Source organism: Gekko japonicus, unplaced genomic scaffold, assembly GCF_001447785.1.
Source record: "Gekko japonicus isolate JY-2015 unplaced genomic scaffold, Gekko_japonicus_V1.1 scaffold2703, whole genome shotgun sequence".
Lineage (NCBI taxonomy): Eukaryota > Metazoa > Chordata > Lepidosauria > Squamata > Gekkonidae > Gekko > Gekko japonicus.
The window spans coordinates 197,522-212,249 of NW_015161485.1; the positions used below are offsets into that span (position 1 = coordinate 197,522).

Genomic DNA, 14,728 nt, shown 5'->3' on the forward strand with positions numbered 1-14,728 from the left:
GCACTGCAGGCTGTGGAAGGTTGGTAGTTCAGCAGTTCGAGACCCGGGTTGCCGCATGACGGAGTGAGCTCCCGTCTCTAGTTCCAGCTCCACAGAAATGTCTTTGGACAGTGCTGGCTCTTCTGCTTTGAAACGGAGATGAGCACCACAACCCTAGAGTCGGATTCGACTGGCTTTCGAGCAAGGGAACCTTTACCTTTACCTTTTACCAATAGGTTTGTTTTGTTGTGCTGTTTGTTGCAGATAAGATTTCTGCATTATGTCGGAGAACAGAACAAGCTTTGAAATCAGCACGGCTTGAAAGAGCTTGACCGCAGCTGGATTCTGCCCTGTAATTTTGAATTTCTGCTTTTTCCCCCTCCTCTCCCAGGTCGTCTTAATTGGTGGTCCACGGTGTGCACCAGTTGTAAACGGCTTCTTCCTCTGGCAACCACGGGGGACGGAAACTGTCTGCTGCACGCTGCATCTCTGGGTAGGTCCTAGTTCTGACCGAGCGGCCTCCTGAAAGGGTTATCCTGTTTCCTTCCTGTTGTTTTTACTTTTAATGTTCGTTTCCCACCTCTCCTTTGCAAAAGAATTCTTCCCAAAAGAGCTCCACTGAGCTAGTTTGGTGTAGTGGTTAGGAGTGCGGACTCTAATCTGGGAGAACTGGGTTTGATTCCCCACTCCTCCACACACAGCTGCTGGTGTGACCTTGGGTCAGTTACAAGTTCTCTCAGAGCTGTTCTCTCAAGGGCAGTTCTCAAAAGAGCTCTCTCAGCCCCGCCGACCTCACAGGGTGTCTGTTGTGGGGAGGGGGAGGGAAAGGAGATTGTAAACCGCTCTGAGACTCCTTTGGGTAGTGAAGGGCGGGGTAGAAACCCAATCTCCTCCTCCCCCCCCTCCTTCCCCACCTCCTCATACTGCTTCTTAATTTATTAATTCCAAGCAGATTACTAAAATATAGAAAAAGCTAGACCCCGTTTGAATGGCTGTGAAAATCTTATCAGAGCTGCATAAAATTTTGCAGCCAAAAGAATGACAGGCCTGCTATTATCTTCCAGTAAAAGAGGTAATGTCTCCATATGATCTGTTTTGGAGAAAAGGAAGAATTAGAAAGATTTTTAGGGTCAGAAAAGTAATTACTTTCAAAGGTCACTTGACACGGGGTGTCCGCACTAACTGCCCTGCACTCCCGTACTCTGTTGAAGGATCTAGATCAGAGGTGTGAAACTCATTTGTTATGAGGGCCGGATCTGACATAAATGTCACTTTGTCCGGGCAGGCCATGTGTGCCGTAAAACATAATGCCAGGTACCGGAGATAGGAAAAGTATAAAGGACAGCAGCTGGTAAGCACCGAGTTGCTGTATCCTCACTAAAGAAGAGAAGAAGAAGAGATTGGATTTATCTTCACTGAAGAAGAGAAGAAGAAGAGATTGAATTTATACCCCGCCCTTCACTTGGAGTCTCAGAGAGACTTACAAACGCCTTTCCCTTCCCCTCCCCACAACAGACACCCTGTGAGGTCGGTGGGGCTGAGAGAGCTCTGACAGGAACTGCTCTTTTTCAAGAACAGCTCTGACAGAGCTATGGCTTGCCCAAGGTCACCCAGCAGGTGCAAGTGGAGGAGTGGGGAATCAAAACCCCGTTCTCCCAGATTAGAGTCCGCACACTTAACCACGACACCAAACTGGCCACCAAACTGGCCACTAAGGAAGTCCAGGGTCGCTACGCAGAGGCAGGCGATGGCAAACCCACCTCTGTCTCTCGCCTTGACCTGGATGGCCCAGCCCAATCCGTTCGGATCTCGGTAGCTAAGCAGGGTCAGCCCTGGTAGGCATTTGGATGGGAGACTCACCCCCCCCCCCAGGACGTCCAGGGTTGTTGTGCAGAGGCAGGCGATGGCTAACTACCTCCGATCCTCTCCTGTCTTGGAAGGCCTCTTGGGTTGCCATAAGTCAGCTGTTAACTTGGCAGCAAAAATAAATAAATAGATCAGCCAGGGAAGCTTCTGCCGTCTATCAAACTGCACAAATCGTGACACGTCCAAAATAACTTATGGAAAGGGGGGGTGGGGGAGAATCACTGAACAGATGACGAGGGGTCTGGAGGCCAAGTCCTGTGAGGAACGGTTGAAGGAGTTGGGTCTTTTTCGCCTGGAGGGGAGACGACTAAGAGGTGACACGATAACCACCTTCAAGTCCATGAAGGGCCGTCATCTGGAGGATGGGGCGGAGTTGTTTCCTGTTGCCCCAGAAGGTCGGAGCAGAACCAACAGGTTGAAATTGAATCAGAAGAGTTTTCGGCTAAACATGAGGAAGGACTTCCTGACAGAGTGGTTCCTCAGTGGAACGGGCTTCCTCGGGAGGTGGTGGACTCTCCTTCTTGGGAGGTTCTCAAGCAGAGACTTGATGGTCCTCTGACAGCAATGCTGATTCAGTGAACTTAGTCAGATCACGAGAAGGGAGGGCAGGAAGGGTTGCCTCAGGGCTTAGTTCTCGTGGCCCCTTCCTTACACGCACAGGGAAACGCCGATCGCCACTTTGGGGCCAGGGAGCAATCCTGGAGGTTTTTTGTCATCTTCTGGGCATGGAACAGCGGTCACTGCAGGTGTGTGGAGGGGGAGGTATTTGTGAATCTCCTGCGTTGTGCAGGGGTTGGACTAGATGACCCTGGAGGGTCCCCCTTCCAACTCATATGATTCTATGATCATCTGTTGTGGGGAGACAACAAGCCCTGGGAACCTTTGAAAAGAGGCAAGAGAGTCCCTAGCGATTACAAGTGGTTTAAAGCCTACCGTTAGAACTAGTAATTTCTGAGGCTGAAATCAAGGGCCTTGAATTCCTTCTAGCGCAGCTGGGGTCCATGAGAGAGCACGGGCTGAGACAATTAAAAGCTTTTATCCCCCCACCCCACCCCCTTTTTCAAAAAACGAGGCCTCTTCAACGTTTTATTTTGCATCCACTATTGCTCCTATTAACCTATTTAATGCTGACAGCAATGATTTGGGGAAAGCTTTAAAATAATGAAAGGGTGTTAAGCGATAATTAGAACAATTACAGGCGCCCACCGAGCTTCAAGTCTTCTCTCGGCGTGTTTTGTACCGTTTCAGTGTTGTTACTGGATCTGCAGTGCTAACTGTGTGTTTGTGTGGTTCTCTCCTGCCGCATTTAGGAATGTGGGGCTTTCATGACAGGGACCTGGTTCTGCGGAAAGCCCTCTATACCATGATGAGAAGCGGCGCTGAAAGGGAGGCCCTCAAGAGAAGATGGAGGTGGCAGCAGACGCAGCAGAATAAGGAGGTTGGTGTGGCGGAAAGAGGCGAGCTCTTGCCTAGAGCTTAAGAACATGAGAACATCAGAGAAGCCATTGCTGGATCAGGCCAGTGGCCCCTCCAGTCCAACACTCTGTGTCACACAGTGGCCAAAAACACCAGGGGCCCTCAGGAGGTCCAGAAGTGGGGACAGGATGGTAGAAGCCCTCCCACTGTTGCCTCCCTGCCCAATCACCAAGAATACAGAGAGCATCCCTTGCCCCAGACATCTATAAGAACATAAGAGAAGCCAATGTTGGATCAGGCCAATGGCCCCTCCAGTGCAACACTCTGTCACACAGTGGCCAGAAATACCAGGTGCCGTCAGGAGGTCCAGGAGTGGGGCCAGGGCACTAGAAGCCCCACGGGTGCCCCCCCCCCCCCAAGCACCAAGAATACAGAGCATCCCTTGCCCCAGACTGAGAGTTCCTATCTATACCTTGTGGCTAATAGCCACCGATGGACCTCTGCTCCATGTTTTCATTCAGTCCCCTTTTATAAGAACATAAGAGAAGCCAATGTTGGATCAGGCCAATGACCCATCCAGTCCAACACTCTGTGTCACACAGTGGCCAAAAATACCAGGGGCCATCAGGAGGTCCAGCAGTGGGGCCAGGACACTAGAAGCCCTCCCACTGTTGCCCCCCCAAACACCAAGAAGACAGAGCATCCCTTGCCCCAGTCTGAGAGTCCCTATCTATACCTTGTGGCTAATAGCCACTGATGGACCTCTGCTCCGTGTGTTTATCCAATTCCCTCTTGAAGCCGTCCATGCTTGTAGCCGCCGCCAGAGTCAAAGCTCCCTTCATCAATGTATTTCCACCCCATGCGGCCGAATGTGGTGCCTTCCCTGAAGATTGTTTCAGAGGGTAGCAGGCCCGTAGCCAGGATTTTGTGGCTTGTGGGGCAAATTTTTTTTTCCTGGCGGGGTTGAAGTTCTCGGTGCAGAAAGAAAAGCCATTGAGCCAATAGAAAGCCGTTATCAGGATAGGTCTCTGAACTGCAAGCTGCCAACCACTTTAGATGACAGTTCTCAGCTGTTGCAACTCCTGCCAGCCTAAGCAACAGTTCTGAGAACAAGCCGGCAGGTGAGGGTGAGGACTTCTATAGTCAAGAAAGGAAACACGTAGGCAGAAGAGCTCTCTGAAAGGAGACCAGTTTCTTGACACAGTTTTAGAAGGGGTCCTAGAGGTCACCTACTCCAACTCCCCCACTCAGTGCGGGAATTAGTCAACGACAGCACCTCACTCCGCTTAAAGGAGTGCATGCCTTTAAAAAATGGGGTTTTTTAAACAATTTTTATTAGGATATAACATCAAACCAAACAATATAACATTTTTTCAGTCATTTCATATCCTTTTCTACCCCTATCCTCCCCCTCTCCTGGCTTCCTGCAGTGCTCCAACCTCCTTCCCAAATTTTTTGTTTTCCATTTCCCTTCACCTTTCATCTATTACTTAAACTTATTAGGTAACACTATTATCCTTATACATTTTTTTTAAGGTTAAAAAATGTTTTTAAATGGTTGGGGGGGAGATATTGTGGGGCTATGTCTTTAAGAAAGGCGGTGGAACCCCCAAAAGCTCCACCATAGCTATGGGCCTAGGGGGTAGCCACGTTGATCTCCAGTAGAAGAGCTGGATTCGAGTCCAGTAACATCTCAGAGACCAACAAGACTTATCTCTTGTGAACGTGTCTGGGAGGGACAGGAGAAGAAATCAAAGAGGTCAAATAAATAAATACATGAAATGCTTCCTCTTGTCTCCCTTAGTCGGGGCTCGTTTACACCGAAGAAGAATGGGAGCGGGAGTGGCACGAACTTCTCAAGCTGGCTTCGAGCGAACCACGCACTCACTTCAGCAAAAACGGAGGCACTGGTGGGGGGTAAGCATGCACTCGGAGGTCCTGTTCCTACTCTAGTTGACTGCCAGTGGCTTTTTTTGTGTGTGGAATAAATGCACGCATGAGGCTTTTCAGTAGATCTAATTTTTCTTCTTCCTCGTGATGCAGTGTTAATGCTGGAACCCAGGGTCACCTAGGGAGCTTTATCGGCAGCTGGTTCAGGAGAGGCAAAAAGTACTACTTATAATAGACCGCGCACAACTGACTTGTGCTTTTCCTTGCAGCTCTCTATGCCCTGAGTTCTGTAAACGCATCTGTGTGGAACAATTTTCCCGGTCTCTTAATGAGCTTCAGCAAATAGGCACTTCTCCATTGCCTTGTAGTGACTCAGCACGATTTCCCTAGGCTTATTTTGAGAAGTGATTTATCGGGTGCAAACTGCCTCGTAGCTTCTCCTTACTTACACACTTAACTACATTTTCTCAAGCATTAGCGTTGGCTCCATCCCTCGCATGCCTAGGGCAGGTAAGGTAAAGGTAAAGGTTTCCCTTGCTTGAAAGCCAGTCAGATCCAACTCTAGGGATGCGGTGCTCATCTCCATTTCCAAGGTGAAGAGCCAGCGCTGTCCGAAGACGTTTCTGTGGTCATGTGGCCGGCAGGACTATTTATTTATTTATTTATTTAGACACCGAGGCGCACGGAACGCTGTCACCTTCCCACCGAAGTGGTACCTATTTATCCACTTGCAATTTCTTGCTTTCGAACTGCTAGGTTGGCAGGAGCTGGGGCCAGAGACGGGAGCTCACTCTGTCATGCGGCACTCGGGTCTCGAACTGCCGAACTACAGACCTTCCGTCTGCAGTTCAGTGTCTTAACCACTTGAGCCACCTATAGCGCAGATAACACCTTTGTAAAAAAAAACAAAAAAAAAACCTTACCTATTTTTTTAAAATAAACAACTTTTATTTATATAATATAGCCACGATTTACAGTAGCACATACTATTAGGAAACCTCTACCATAAAAACATAATTAAAAACACAAGAGCCATAAAACCAAACAGCTATACAATATATAGCTATAACCTTCAAATTATCTGGAAGTGCCCTTTTCAGCTTACTACGTCTTTCCATATATTCAAGAAAGGGAAGCCAGCGTTTCCAAAAATCGGAATGGAACTCTGGATTCTCTGCCAAGGATATAACTTCCAATATTTTGTCCATGACCAGGTAGTCCCATAGCTCATTAAACCACATAATTGATGAGGGTTGTTCACTATTTTTCCCAGTGCCTGGCCACTAAGGTCTTGGCTGCCACCAACGTATAAGAAACCTTACCTATAAATGCCTTGTTTTAGGGTAGTTTGTTTTGTACTTTCCTCATCTCAAAAAAAACCTCTTGCATGCTGCTTTTCCCCCTTCTTTTTTTGGAGAAGTGGCTGATACGTGCTGCTCCTTCTGTATTCAGGTCCTTATTAGCAGTTTCCCCCAACCTCATTCTGTCCTCTGCCTTTCTTTTTTGTGTGTGTGTGCTTCGTGTTTTGCACAGCTTGGCGCTCTCCAATTAGAAAACGCGCTGAGATGTATTTGCCAGAAGAACTCCCATCTTTTGACAGCTTTGTTTCTCCGGAGATCAAAACCAAACACGTACATACCACTAATAAATATTTTAAATATTGAACGCTATAGTTCTCAAAGTCGAATCTCCTTAAAAGGGGGGGGGGGGGCGTTGCCAGCTAGGGGAGGTGGTACAGTCTCCCTTCCTCCCTCGTTTGCCAGACCTTTCCAGATTAGTTATAGGAGAGCCAGTTTGGTGTAGTGGTTAAGTGTGCGGACCCTAATCGGGGAGAACCGGGTTTGGTTCCCCACTCCTCCACTTGTAGCTGCTGGATGACCTTGGGCAAGCCATAGTTCTGATAAGAGCTGTCCTTGAAAAGGCAGTTCTGGAAAGAGCTCTCTCAGCCCCACCTACCTCGCAGGGTGTCTGTTGTGGGGAGGGGAAGGGAAAGGAGTTTGTAAGCCGCTCTGTGACTCCGAGTGAAGGGCGGGGTATAAATCCAATCTCCTCCTCCTCCTCCTCTTCTTCTCCTCCTCCTCCTCCTCCAGCCTCTTTACCTGTAGCCAACGATATCCTTTCTTGGAAAAAAAGATGGACGTGGGAACAGTTATCCATGCTATAGTAACGTCCAGGTTGTATTTCTATATTGCATTTACATGTGGCATGTATTCCCTCTGAGCACTGAAACTTCACTTGCTCCCAAACGGGGTGGTCTGATTGTTCTCTTGTAGTATTAAAAGTCCACAGTATTAAAAGATCTGTGCCAACTTTGAAGTTCCATGTTCAGCTTGAAGTGCTGATTTTAACTTTTGAAGCTCTAAAACGGCCTGGAATATAGGTATCGGGAGGATCAACTTCTGCCACCTGTTCTCATCAGAGGCCCTGGTCCAGGTGTTCAGAATTTCTGAAATGAGGCTGGTGCTTATTAGAGGGGAGGGCCTTCTGTGTGTTGGCTCCCTGTACTCTCTCCTTGGAGCTGTTGTCCTGGAACCGTTCCAAGCAACGCCCATGCTGTCCTCTCATGCTTTTGCCTGCGTTTAGCCACTTGCTTACTATGGTTTTAGCCCACTGCTAGCTCATTTCAAATGGGTGGCCTGAATGGAGGTGGCTTTCAGTATTTTTATATTTTTCAAAATATTTTCTCTCTCATCGTATTGTCCTTTCGACTCAAAGGTATCGGACAGATAGAGATACGATCCTCTTTTTGCGATCGTTTTCAGCGTCAGCTGACTTGGGGTTTTCTGCTGAATGGCGGGGAACGAATACTGTTGCGATAAGTGTAGTTCAGGTTTCGTGAGCTGAACTTAATTGTGTTCAGTACTCAAGCATACCCTAGCCTGTCAGAGAGCCAGTTTGGTGTAGTAGTCAAGTGCGTGGACTCTAATCCGGGAGAACCGGGTTTGATTCCCCACTCCTCAACTCGCAGCTGCTGGATGACCTTGGGCAAGCCATAGAGCTGTTCTCTCAAGGGCAGTTCTCGAGAGAGAGCTCTCTCAGCCCCACCTACCTCACAGGGTGTCTGTTGTGGGGAGGGGAAGGGAAAGGAGTTTGTGAGCCGCTCTGAGACTCCTTCAGGTAGTGAAGGGCAGGGTATAAATCCAATCTCCTCCTCCTCCTCTGAGACTCTAAGCCGCTCTGAGACTCCTTTGGGTAGTGAAGAGTGGGGTATAAAACCAACTACTACTCCTCCCCTCCTCCTCCACCACCACCAAACAAGGTTAGCTTTATTACTGCCCACTCTGTTAACCAACAGCTGGATCCAAAGGTGCCATTCCATCTATGGAGAAATGGAGGACGATTTCTGCTGATACCCCACCCTGAGACCCTCACTTTTCCCTCCTTCTGTTCCAGAGAGGATCTCTCTGATCTCCAGGAGCAGAAATTTGGGAGGGTCAGTGGGCTGGGGGTGGGGGGGAGGCAAGGGAGTCTTGGTCGGCTAGCGTCATTTCCCTGCCAGTGCTTTGGATCCAAGCCACTCTTTTGGCTGTTCCACAAACTGAATGGCTGAAGACACACTAAGGGGGGTGTTCCATATGTATCGTGGGGGGAAATGCCTCTAAATATTGGAGCAAGGGAAGGCTGCAGTCTCTTGTCTGAATCCAAGGTAGAAATCTGAAGCCTAAAGATAAACGTAAGAGCCTCAGCTGGGGGCGTGAATATCCCCCCCCCCCCCCCAATCTCATGCGTTGCATTTTCCAATTATTTCACTGTACCGGTACTAAAGAGAATTTGCAAATCAGTCTGTGAATTATAGATGAGCCAATTTTCTTTGGTGTCGGAACAAACTTGACACATCCAAAAAGTGCACCGGCTTCAAAGCAAACTCCGTTTAAAGAGGAGGAAACATTGGATTATGAGCTAGACTGGGCCGCCACCTGCTCGTTAGGGCTTCTTCTTCTTCTTTCTTTTTTTTTTAACCCTTTTAAGTTTTTGTGAGCAAAAATACTCTTTCTAAAAAGGAGGCACCTGTTGCCCACTGAGTGCTGCAGAATTAGAGAATTGCCTGCTTCATGTTAGGTGACCAGTTCTGATGTTAACAGTGGTTTGTATGATCCGTACAGTCACGTCAACTCACAGGTGGGGCTCACCTGCCCTATCCCCTAGATTCTCAAGTAAGTATGCCTAAATGCAAGCCTATCTCTCTATCCCTGTGTGTTTTATTTCCACGTCAAAATCAGGAAATTGGGGAGTAGTTTTACAATGACATGAAACAATCCACAAGCGTGAATAAGAACTCTGGTTAAAAAGCAGGAGTAGAAATATCTTAAATAAATATATCTATATTTACCCTACCCTCTCTCAGGGTGGGGAGCATATCTACCTTTCATAACTCTAGAAGGATTGGCATTTAATCTGGCAATAGGCAGAAGGGGTTCTTAAGAGGCACGGGATTGTCAAAAAATAAGTATATGGTGGCAAACGTCTTGGGGGAGGAATACCAAAAACCTGAGATGAGCAAGCAGTGAATTGCATCCCCCGATGCTTGGTTTTCCAGAGTTGACAACTCGGAAGATCCGGTGTACGAGAGCCTAGAGGAATTCCATGTTTTTGTCCTAGCACATATATTAAGACGGCCGATTGTTGTGGTTGCGGATACGATGCTACGAGACTCCGGAGGGGAAGGTAAGCCTGTTTGATCGCAGTTTGCACAGATCGTTAGCTTCACGGTGTTCGGCTATGGTGCCTTTACAGGTGTGTAAGTGCCAGTGTTTCCGAAGTGAAATATTTCACGGGAATGACAAGAATCCACAACTCTGAGGCCTCCTGGAGTTACGGTGTGGTGTGTTTCCTGCCCAGGGCTCATCCCTCACCACACAATCGATGATTTGCCTCCTGATGAGACATCCGCTTGAGCGAAGCATTTTAGGGACTGTGGGTCTCCTGACCCACAAAATGGCAATTTATTTACTTTGTCTTTTTAAAAAAATATATATATTCCCTGGCTTTCCGGCCTCCAAAGCAGCTTATGTATGAAAAAGACGACTGTCGAATCGGTAACTCAATAAAAATCAACCCACCTTGTAAGCAGGGCATAATAGATCCACTAAAAGTTCAAAGTGGATGCATGGCTTATACCTTGCAGAGGGCAAAACCAGTTTTAATATGTCGTCGAAGGCTTTCATGGCCGGAGTTCATTAGTTCAAGAGGGCCAACAACAGGGCAGAGAGGCCGAGGCCTTTCCCTGATAAGAACATCAGAAGAGCCCTGCTGGACCAGACCAGGGGTCCACCTAGTCCAGCATCCTGTCTCACACGGTGGCCAACAAGTTCCTCTGGAGCTCCAACAACAGGGCAGAGAGGCCGAGGCCTTTCCCTGATAAGAGCATCAGAAGAGCCCTGCTGGATCAGACCAGTGCTCCATCTAGTCCAGCATCCTGTCTCACACAGTGGCGAACCAGTTTCTCTGGAGGGCCAACAACAGGGCAGAGAGGCCAAAGCCTTCCTCTGATAAGAACATCAGAAGAGCCCTGCTGGACCAGACCAGTGGTCCATCTAGTCCAGCATCCTGTCTCCGGAGATCTAGAGTGAAATAAGCTGATGTCTGTTCTTTAGTAACAAGACCATATGCTTGGCAGAGCCCTTCATAAGGAGTCTCTCCCACCTTCTGGAAACAGCTGGTCTGAGAACCACTCGTGCTCCATGCATAGGTATTTCACAGTGAGGTCCACTTAGATAGACCCTTCCTCTCATGAGAGAGCTGCCCTTCTCCATAAGTTCTAACCAGACACTTAGATGCCTCGGGTGGGGGTAAGGGGAGTCATGGAAACTCTACTTGATGAAATGAGGGTGGAACTGCAAAGTGGATCCACTTTTGTGATGGGGTGTTCCGTTTCTTTTTACAAGACGGCAGCCGCTGAAGCTGCAGTTTGAAGGGAGCTTCACCTCTTGCCTGTCAGGCTGTTACCTGCTTCCTCCTTCCTCCTGAAGAAAAGATATGGACAGTGTTCCCTCTAAGCTGGGTCAGTGTGAGCTAGCTCGCAGTTTTTTAGCCTCCGGCTCACACCTTTTTGTCTTAGCTCAGGAAGGAGGGCTCTGGAGCAAACTAACGTATGCAGCAGCGAAATCGCTCGCTCACAACTTTCATGCCAGTAGCTCACAAAGTAGGAATTTTTGCTCACAAGACTCCACAGCTTGGAAAGGAGCATTGGATACGGACACCTGTGTGTATTTTACTCCCAGTGTTGGGGGTCAAAGCAGCTTGCTGGAGCATTTTGTAGGGAGGAAAATACTCCTAAAAAGTACTGCTGGAGCATTTTGTAAAGAGGGAAATACTCCTAAGCGTTCTGTCTTGAGCCGTCCAGGAAATTGTCTTTTAACAAAAGCTATTTCAGTTACTGAAAATATTCTCCGGGAATCTGTCGTAAAGAATTCAGGAGCCAAATTCAGGAGCCCTCCGTGGTTTTAGGGCAGTCGTTCGTCTCTGAGTGGGCCCCCCGTGGTGTGCCACGTATAAAAATGTCACTTATCACCTTTCGGAAGGCCGTCTAGTTCACCCACTCCCCACGTTTCACGCCTTATCTCCAAAAGTCTCGTTTGTTTTTTCTCTTTGCAGCATTTGCACCGATCCCGTTTGGCGGAATTTACCTGCCTCTGGAAGTCCCGCCAAACCGATGCCACTGCTCTCCCCTGGTCCTTGCCTACGACCAAGCGCACTTCTCTGCCCTCGTGTCCATGGAGCAGAAGGACCAGCAGAGGGAACAAGGTACGTAGAATGTGAAAGTAAACAATTCTGTAGTGGGGGGGGGGGGGAAGACAGAGCAGCTGCCCAGGGGCTTTGCTCAGAGCTCAGCTGGAGATAGTAGCTGACCCGCAGAGTTTGTACTGGGAACGCCTGCCGGAGGGAGTCTCAGACAGCTGCTGTTTGCACAGCTCAAGCTGCACTGTTTTTGGGGAGAAACAAACACACTCAGTATGACGTTCGGAGCTGGGAATTCCAAGAGGACTTCAGTTAGCCGTCGTGGTCGGTGTGTGACGAGGGAGGGGGCGCGATCCGTTCTGGTGTACTTTTCCGCTCTCCTCCCCCCGCTGTCTTTTGCGCGCCCTGCTTTTCACCACCCCCAAAAAAAGGGGGGGCGAGCTTTTCACACACGCACAAAAAAGGTGAGCTCTTCTCCCCCCTCTATTTCCTGGTTCCTTGTTTGTGAATTTGTGCAATCCTTCTGTTGCGTGATTCTCAAAAGGGCGCTTTTGAGGAAGGAGAAAAGGAGACTCTTCTGAAGGTTTGGTAGCTGATTAAAAGGATCTTAAATGTGGGCACGATGGGCCAGAACTGTCCGGAGTCAAGCCAGTCTAATGGGCCAGATGAGAATGCGTTTCATAGATACCCAATTCCTGAAAGTAGCCTTCGAGCGGCCTGTTTTTCAGGTGCCGGTAAAAAAGCATTTAGACCTAATTCTTCTCACTACATTTACGGGCTGCTGAAAAACGCATCTCATCAAATCCATGCCCAACTAGGGAAAGTGCCATCTCTGATTCGGAGGAGAGCCTTGTTGTTGCGTGGTAGAACAGCTGGATTTGAGTCCAGTGGCACCTTAGGGACCAACAAGATTTTCATGGTGTGAGCTTTAGGGAGTCCAAGTTCACTTTGTCAGATTCTTAGAGGACAATGGAAACCACCTTAGCCTGGTCCTTGCCGGGGGTATGTTGTCGTTCAGTCGCACAGTCGAGTCCGACTCTTCGCGACCCCCCGGACTACATCATTTTTTTTTATTTTATTTTTATTTTACAGGTGATTTATATACCGCCCTTAACCCCTAGCGGGTCTCAGGGCGGTTTACAATGTGCTACTATAGTAGCGAATAACCTATCTAGGATCTCATCCTTTGCCGTCCCCTTCTTCTTTGACCATCTTTTCCAGCATCAGGGTCTTCTCCAGTGAGGGCTCCCTTCTCCTTTGGTGGCCAAAGTCTTTGAGCTTCAGTTTCACTATCTGGCCCTCCAGGGAACAGTCAGGGCTGATTTCTTTTAGAATTGACTGATTTGATCTCCTTGCAGTCCAAGGGACTCTCAAGAGTCTTCTCCAGCACCATAATTCGAAAGCATCTATTCTTTGGCGTTCGGCCTTCCTTATAGTCCAACTCTCGCAGCCATACATGACTACTGGGAATACCATTGCTTTGACCATACAGACTTTTGTTGGCAGGGTGACATCTCTGCTTTTTTATTACGCTGTCTAGGTTTGCCATCGCTTTCCTCCCAAGGAGCAGGTGTCTTTTAATTCAATGGCTGCGGTCACCATCTGCAGTGATCTTGGATCCCAGGAACGTGAAGTCTCTCACTGCTTCCACGACTTCCCCTTCTATTTGCCAAGGCATGATGGGGCCTTATGCCATGATCTTAGTTTTTTTCGATGTTGAGTTTCAAGCCAACTTTTGCGCTCTCCTCTTTCACCCTTAGCAAAAGGCTCTTGAGGCCCTCTTCACTTTCTGCCATTCGAGTGGTATCGTCTGCATGCCGGGGGTATAGCCAGGTGTGATTTAGTACCACAACAGAGAAGGCATTTTTTAAAAATCCTCCCCCGCCTAATTAAAACTCATACAGGAAGAGAACATGTGACTGAGCTTCTGTCTGGGACTAGTAAAGTTTGTGTTGGAGTAGATGATGCCCCCAGAGCTTCTCGGCCTGAACCGTAAGACGAAACGGGCATCTTAAAGTGAGGCCAGAAGCATAAAACTGGCAATGAGCCGAAATAGCACAGTTGGCTGAAAGACGCTACCTTTTCTCCGCAAAGTGCTTCTGTGATAAAACAGCTGTGCCCGGGGTATATTAATTTTTATAGGGGCATAGATCTTCATTCTCTCAGCACAGCTGTGCTGCTGCTGGCGAGGGAAAGCTAGCACGGGCAATCAAGGCTTCGGATAAATGCCTTCCAGTGGCGTCCCAACCAATCTGTTCTGCAGGTAGAGGAGGAGAGGAGATTGGATTTATACGCCGCCCTTCACTACCCAAAAGGGTCTCAGAGTGGCTTACAAACTCCTTCCCCTCCCCACAACAGACACCCTGTGAGGTTGGTGGGGCTGAGAGAGCTCTTTCCAGCACTGATTTTTTTCAAGGACAGCTCTTATCAGAACTACGGCTTACCCAAGGTCATCCAGCAGCTGCAAGTGGAGGAGTGGGGAATCAAACCTGGTTCTCCCAGATTAGAGTCCGCGCACTTAACCACTACACCAAACTGGCTCTCACTGGAGGAGGTGTGTGTGAGTGGGGGTGGAAGGATGTCGGATCGCCTGTGCTCCCAGCCTCTCTGAGTCTTCAGCAGTATCGCTCTTTCCTACGACTTCATATCTTAATGTGTAAGAACACAGGCAATCAAAAACGTAGAAGGGCAACCGAGTCGATTAGAGGGCTTGAGCACCTTCCCTAGAGGAAAGAGTCTGGGACTTTTTAGTGTAGAAAAGAGACAAACTAAGATGGGGATGTGATAGATATTTATAAAATGATGCACAGGCTGGAGAGAGGCGACAAAGAGAGCCAATGAGGTCTAGAAGGCAAGCGGTCAGCCTAAAAGTACCCAGAATCCCTTTGACATCCGTTCG

At 48.4% G+C, this 14,728-nt stretch overlaps 1 protein-coding gene across 1 annotated transcript in view; it reads left to right on the forward strand.

Moving 5' to 3' along the window:
• Positions 1-14,728, forward strand: part of LOC107125713 (OTU domain-containing protein 7A-like) — a gene marked incomplete at its 3' end in the record, with an annotated part of 62,396 nt that overhangs the window by 32,168 nt on the left and 15,500 nt on the right. The window contains exons 4-8 of the mRNA XM_015429165.1: positions 371-472; positions 3,156-3,283; positions 5,066-5,178; positions 9,689-9,816; positions 11,746-11,895. Of these exons, the coding sequence (XP_015284651.1) occupies positions 371-472; positions 3,156-3,283; positions 5,066-5,178; positions 9,689-9,816; positions 11,746-11,895 (621 nt within the window). The remainder of the gene's footprint in view (positions 1-370; positions 473-3,155; positions 3,284-5,065; positions 5,179-9,688; positions 9,817-11,745; positions 11,896-14,728) is intronic.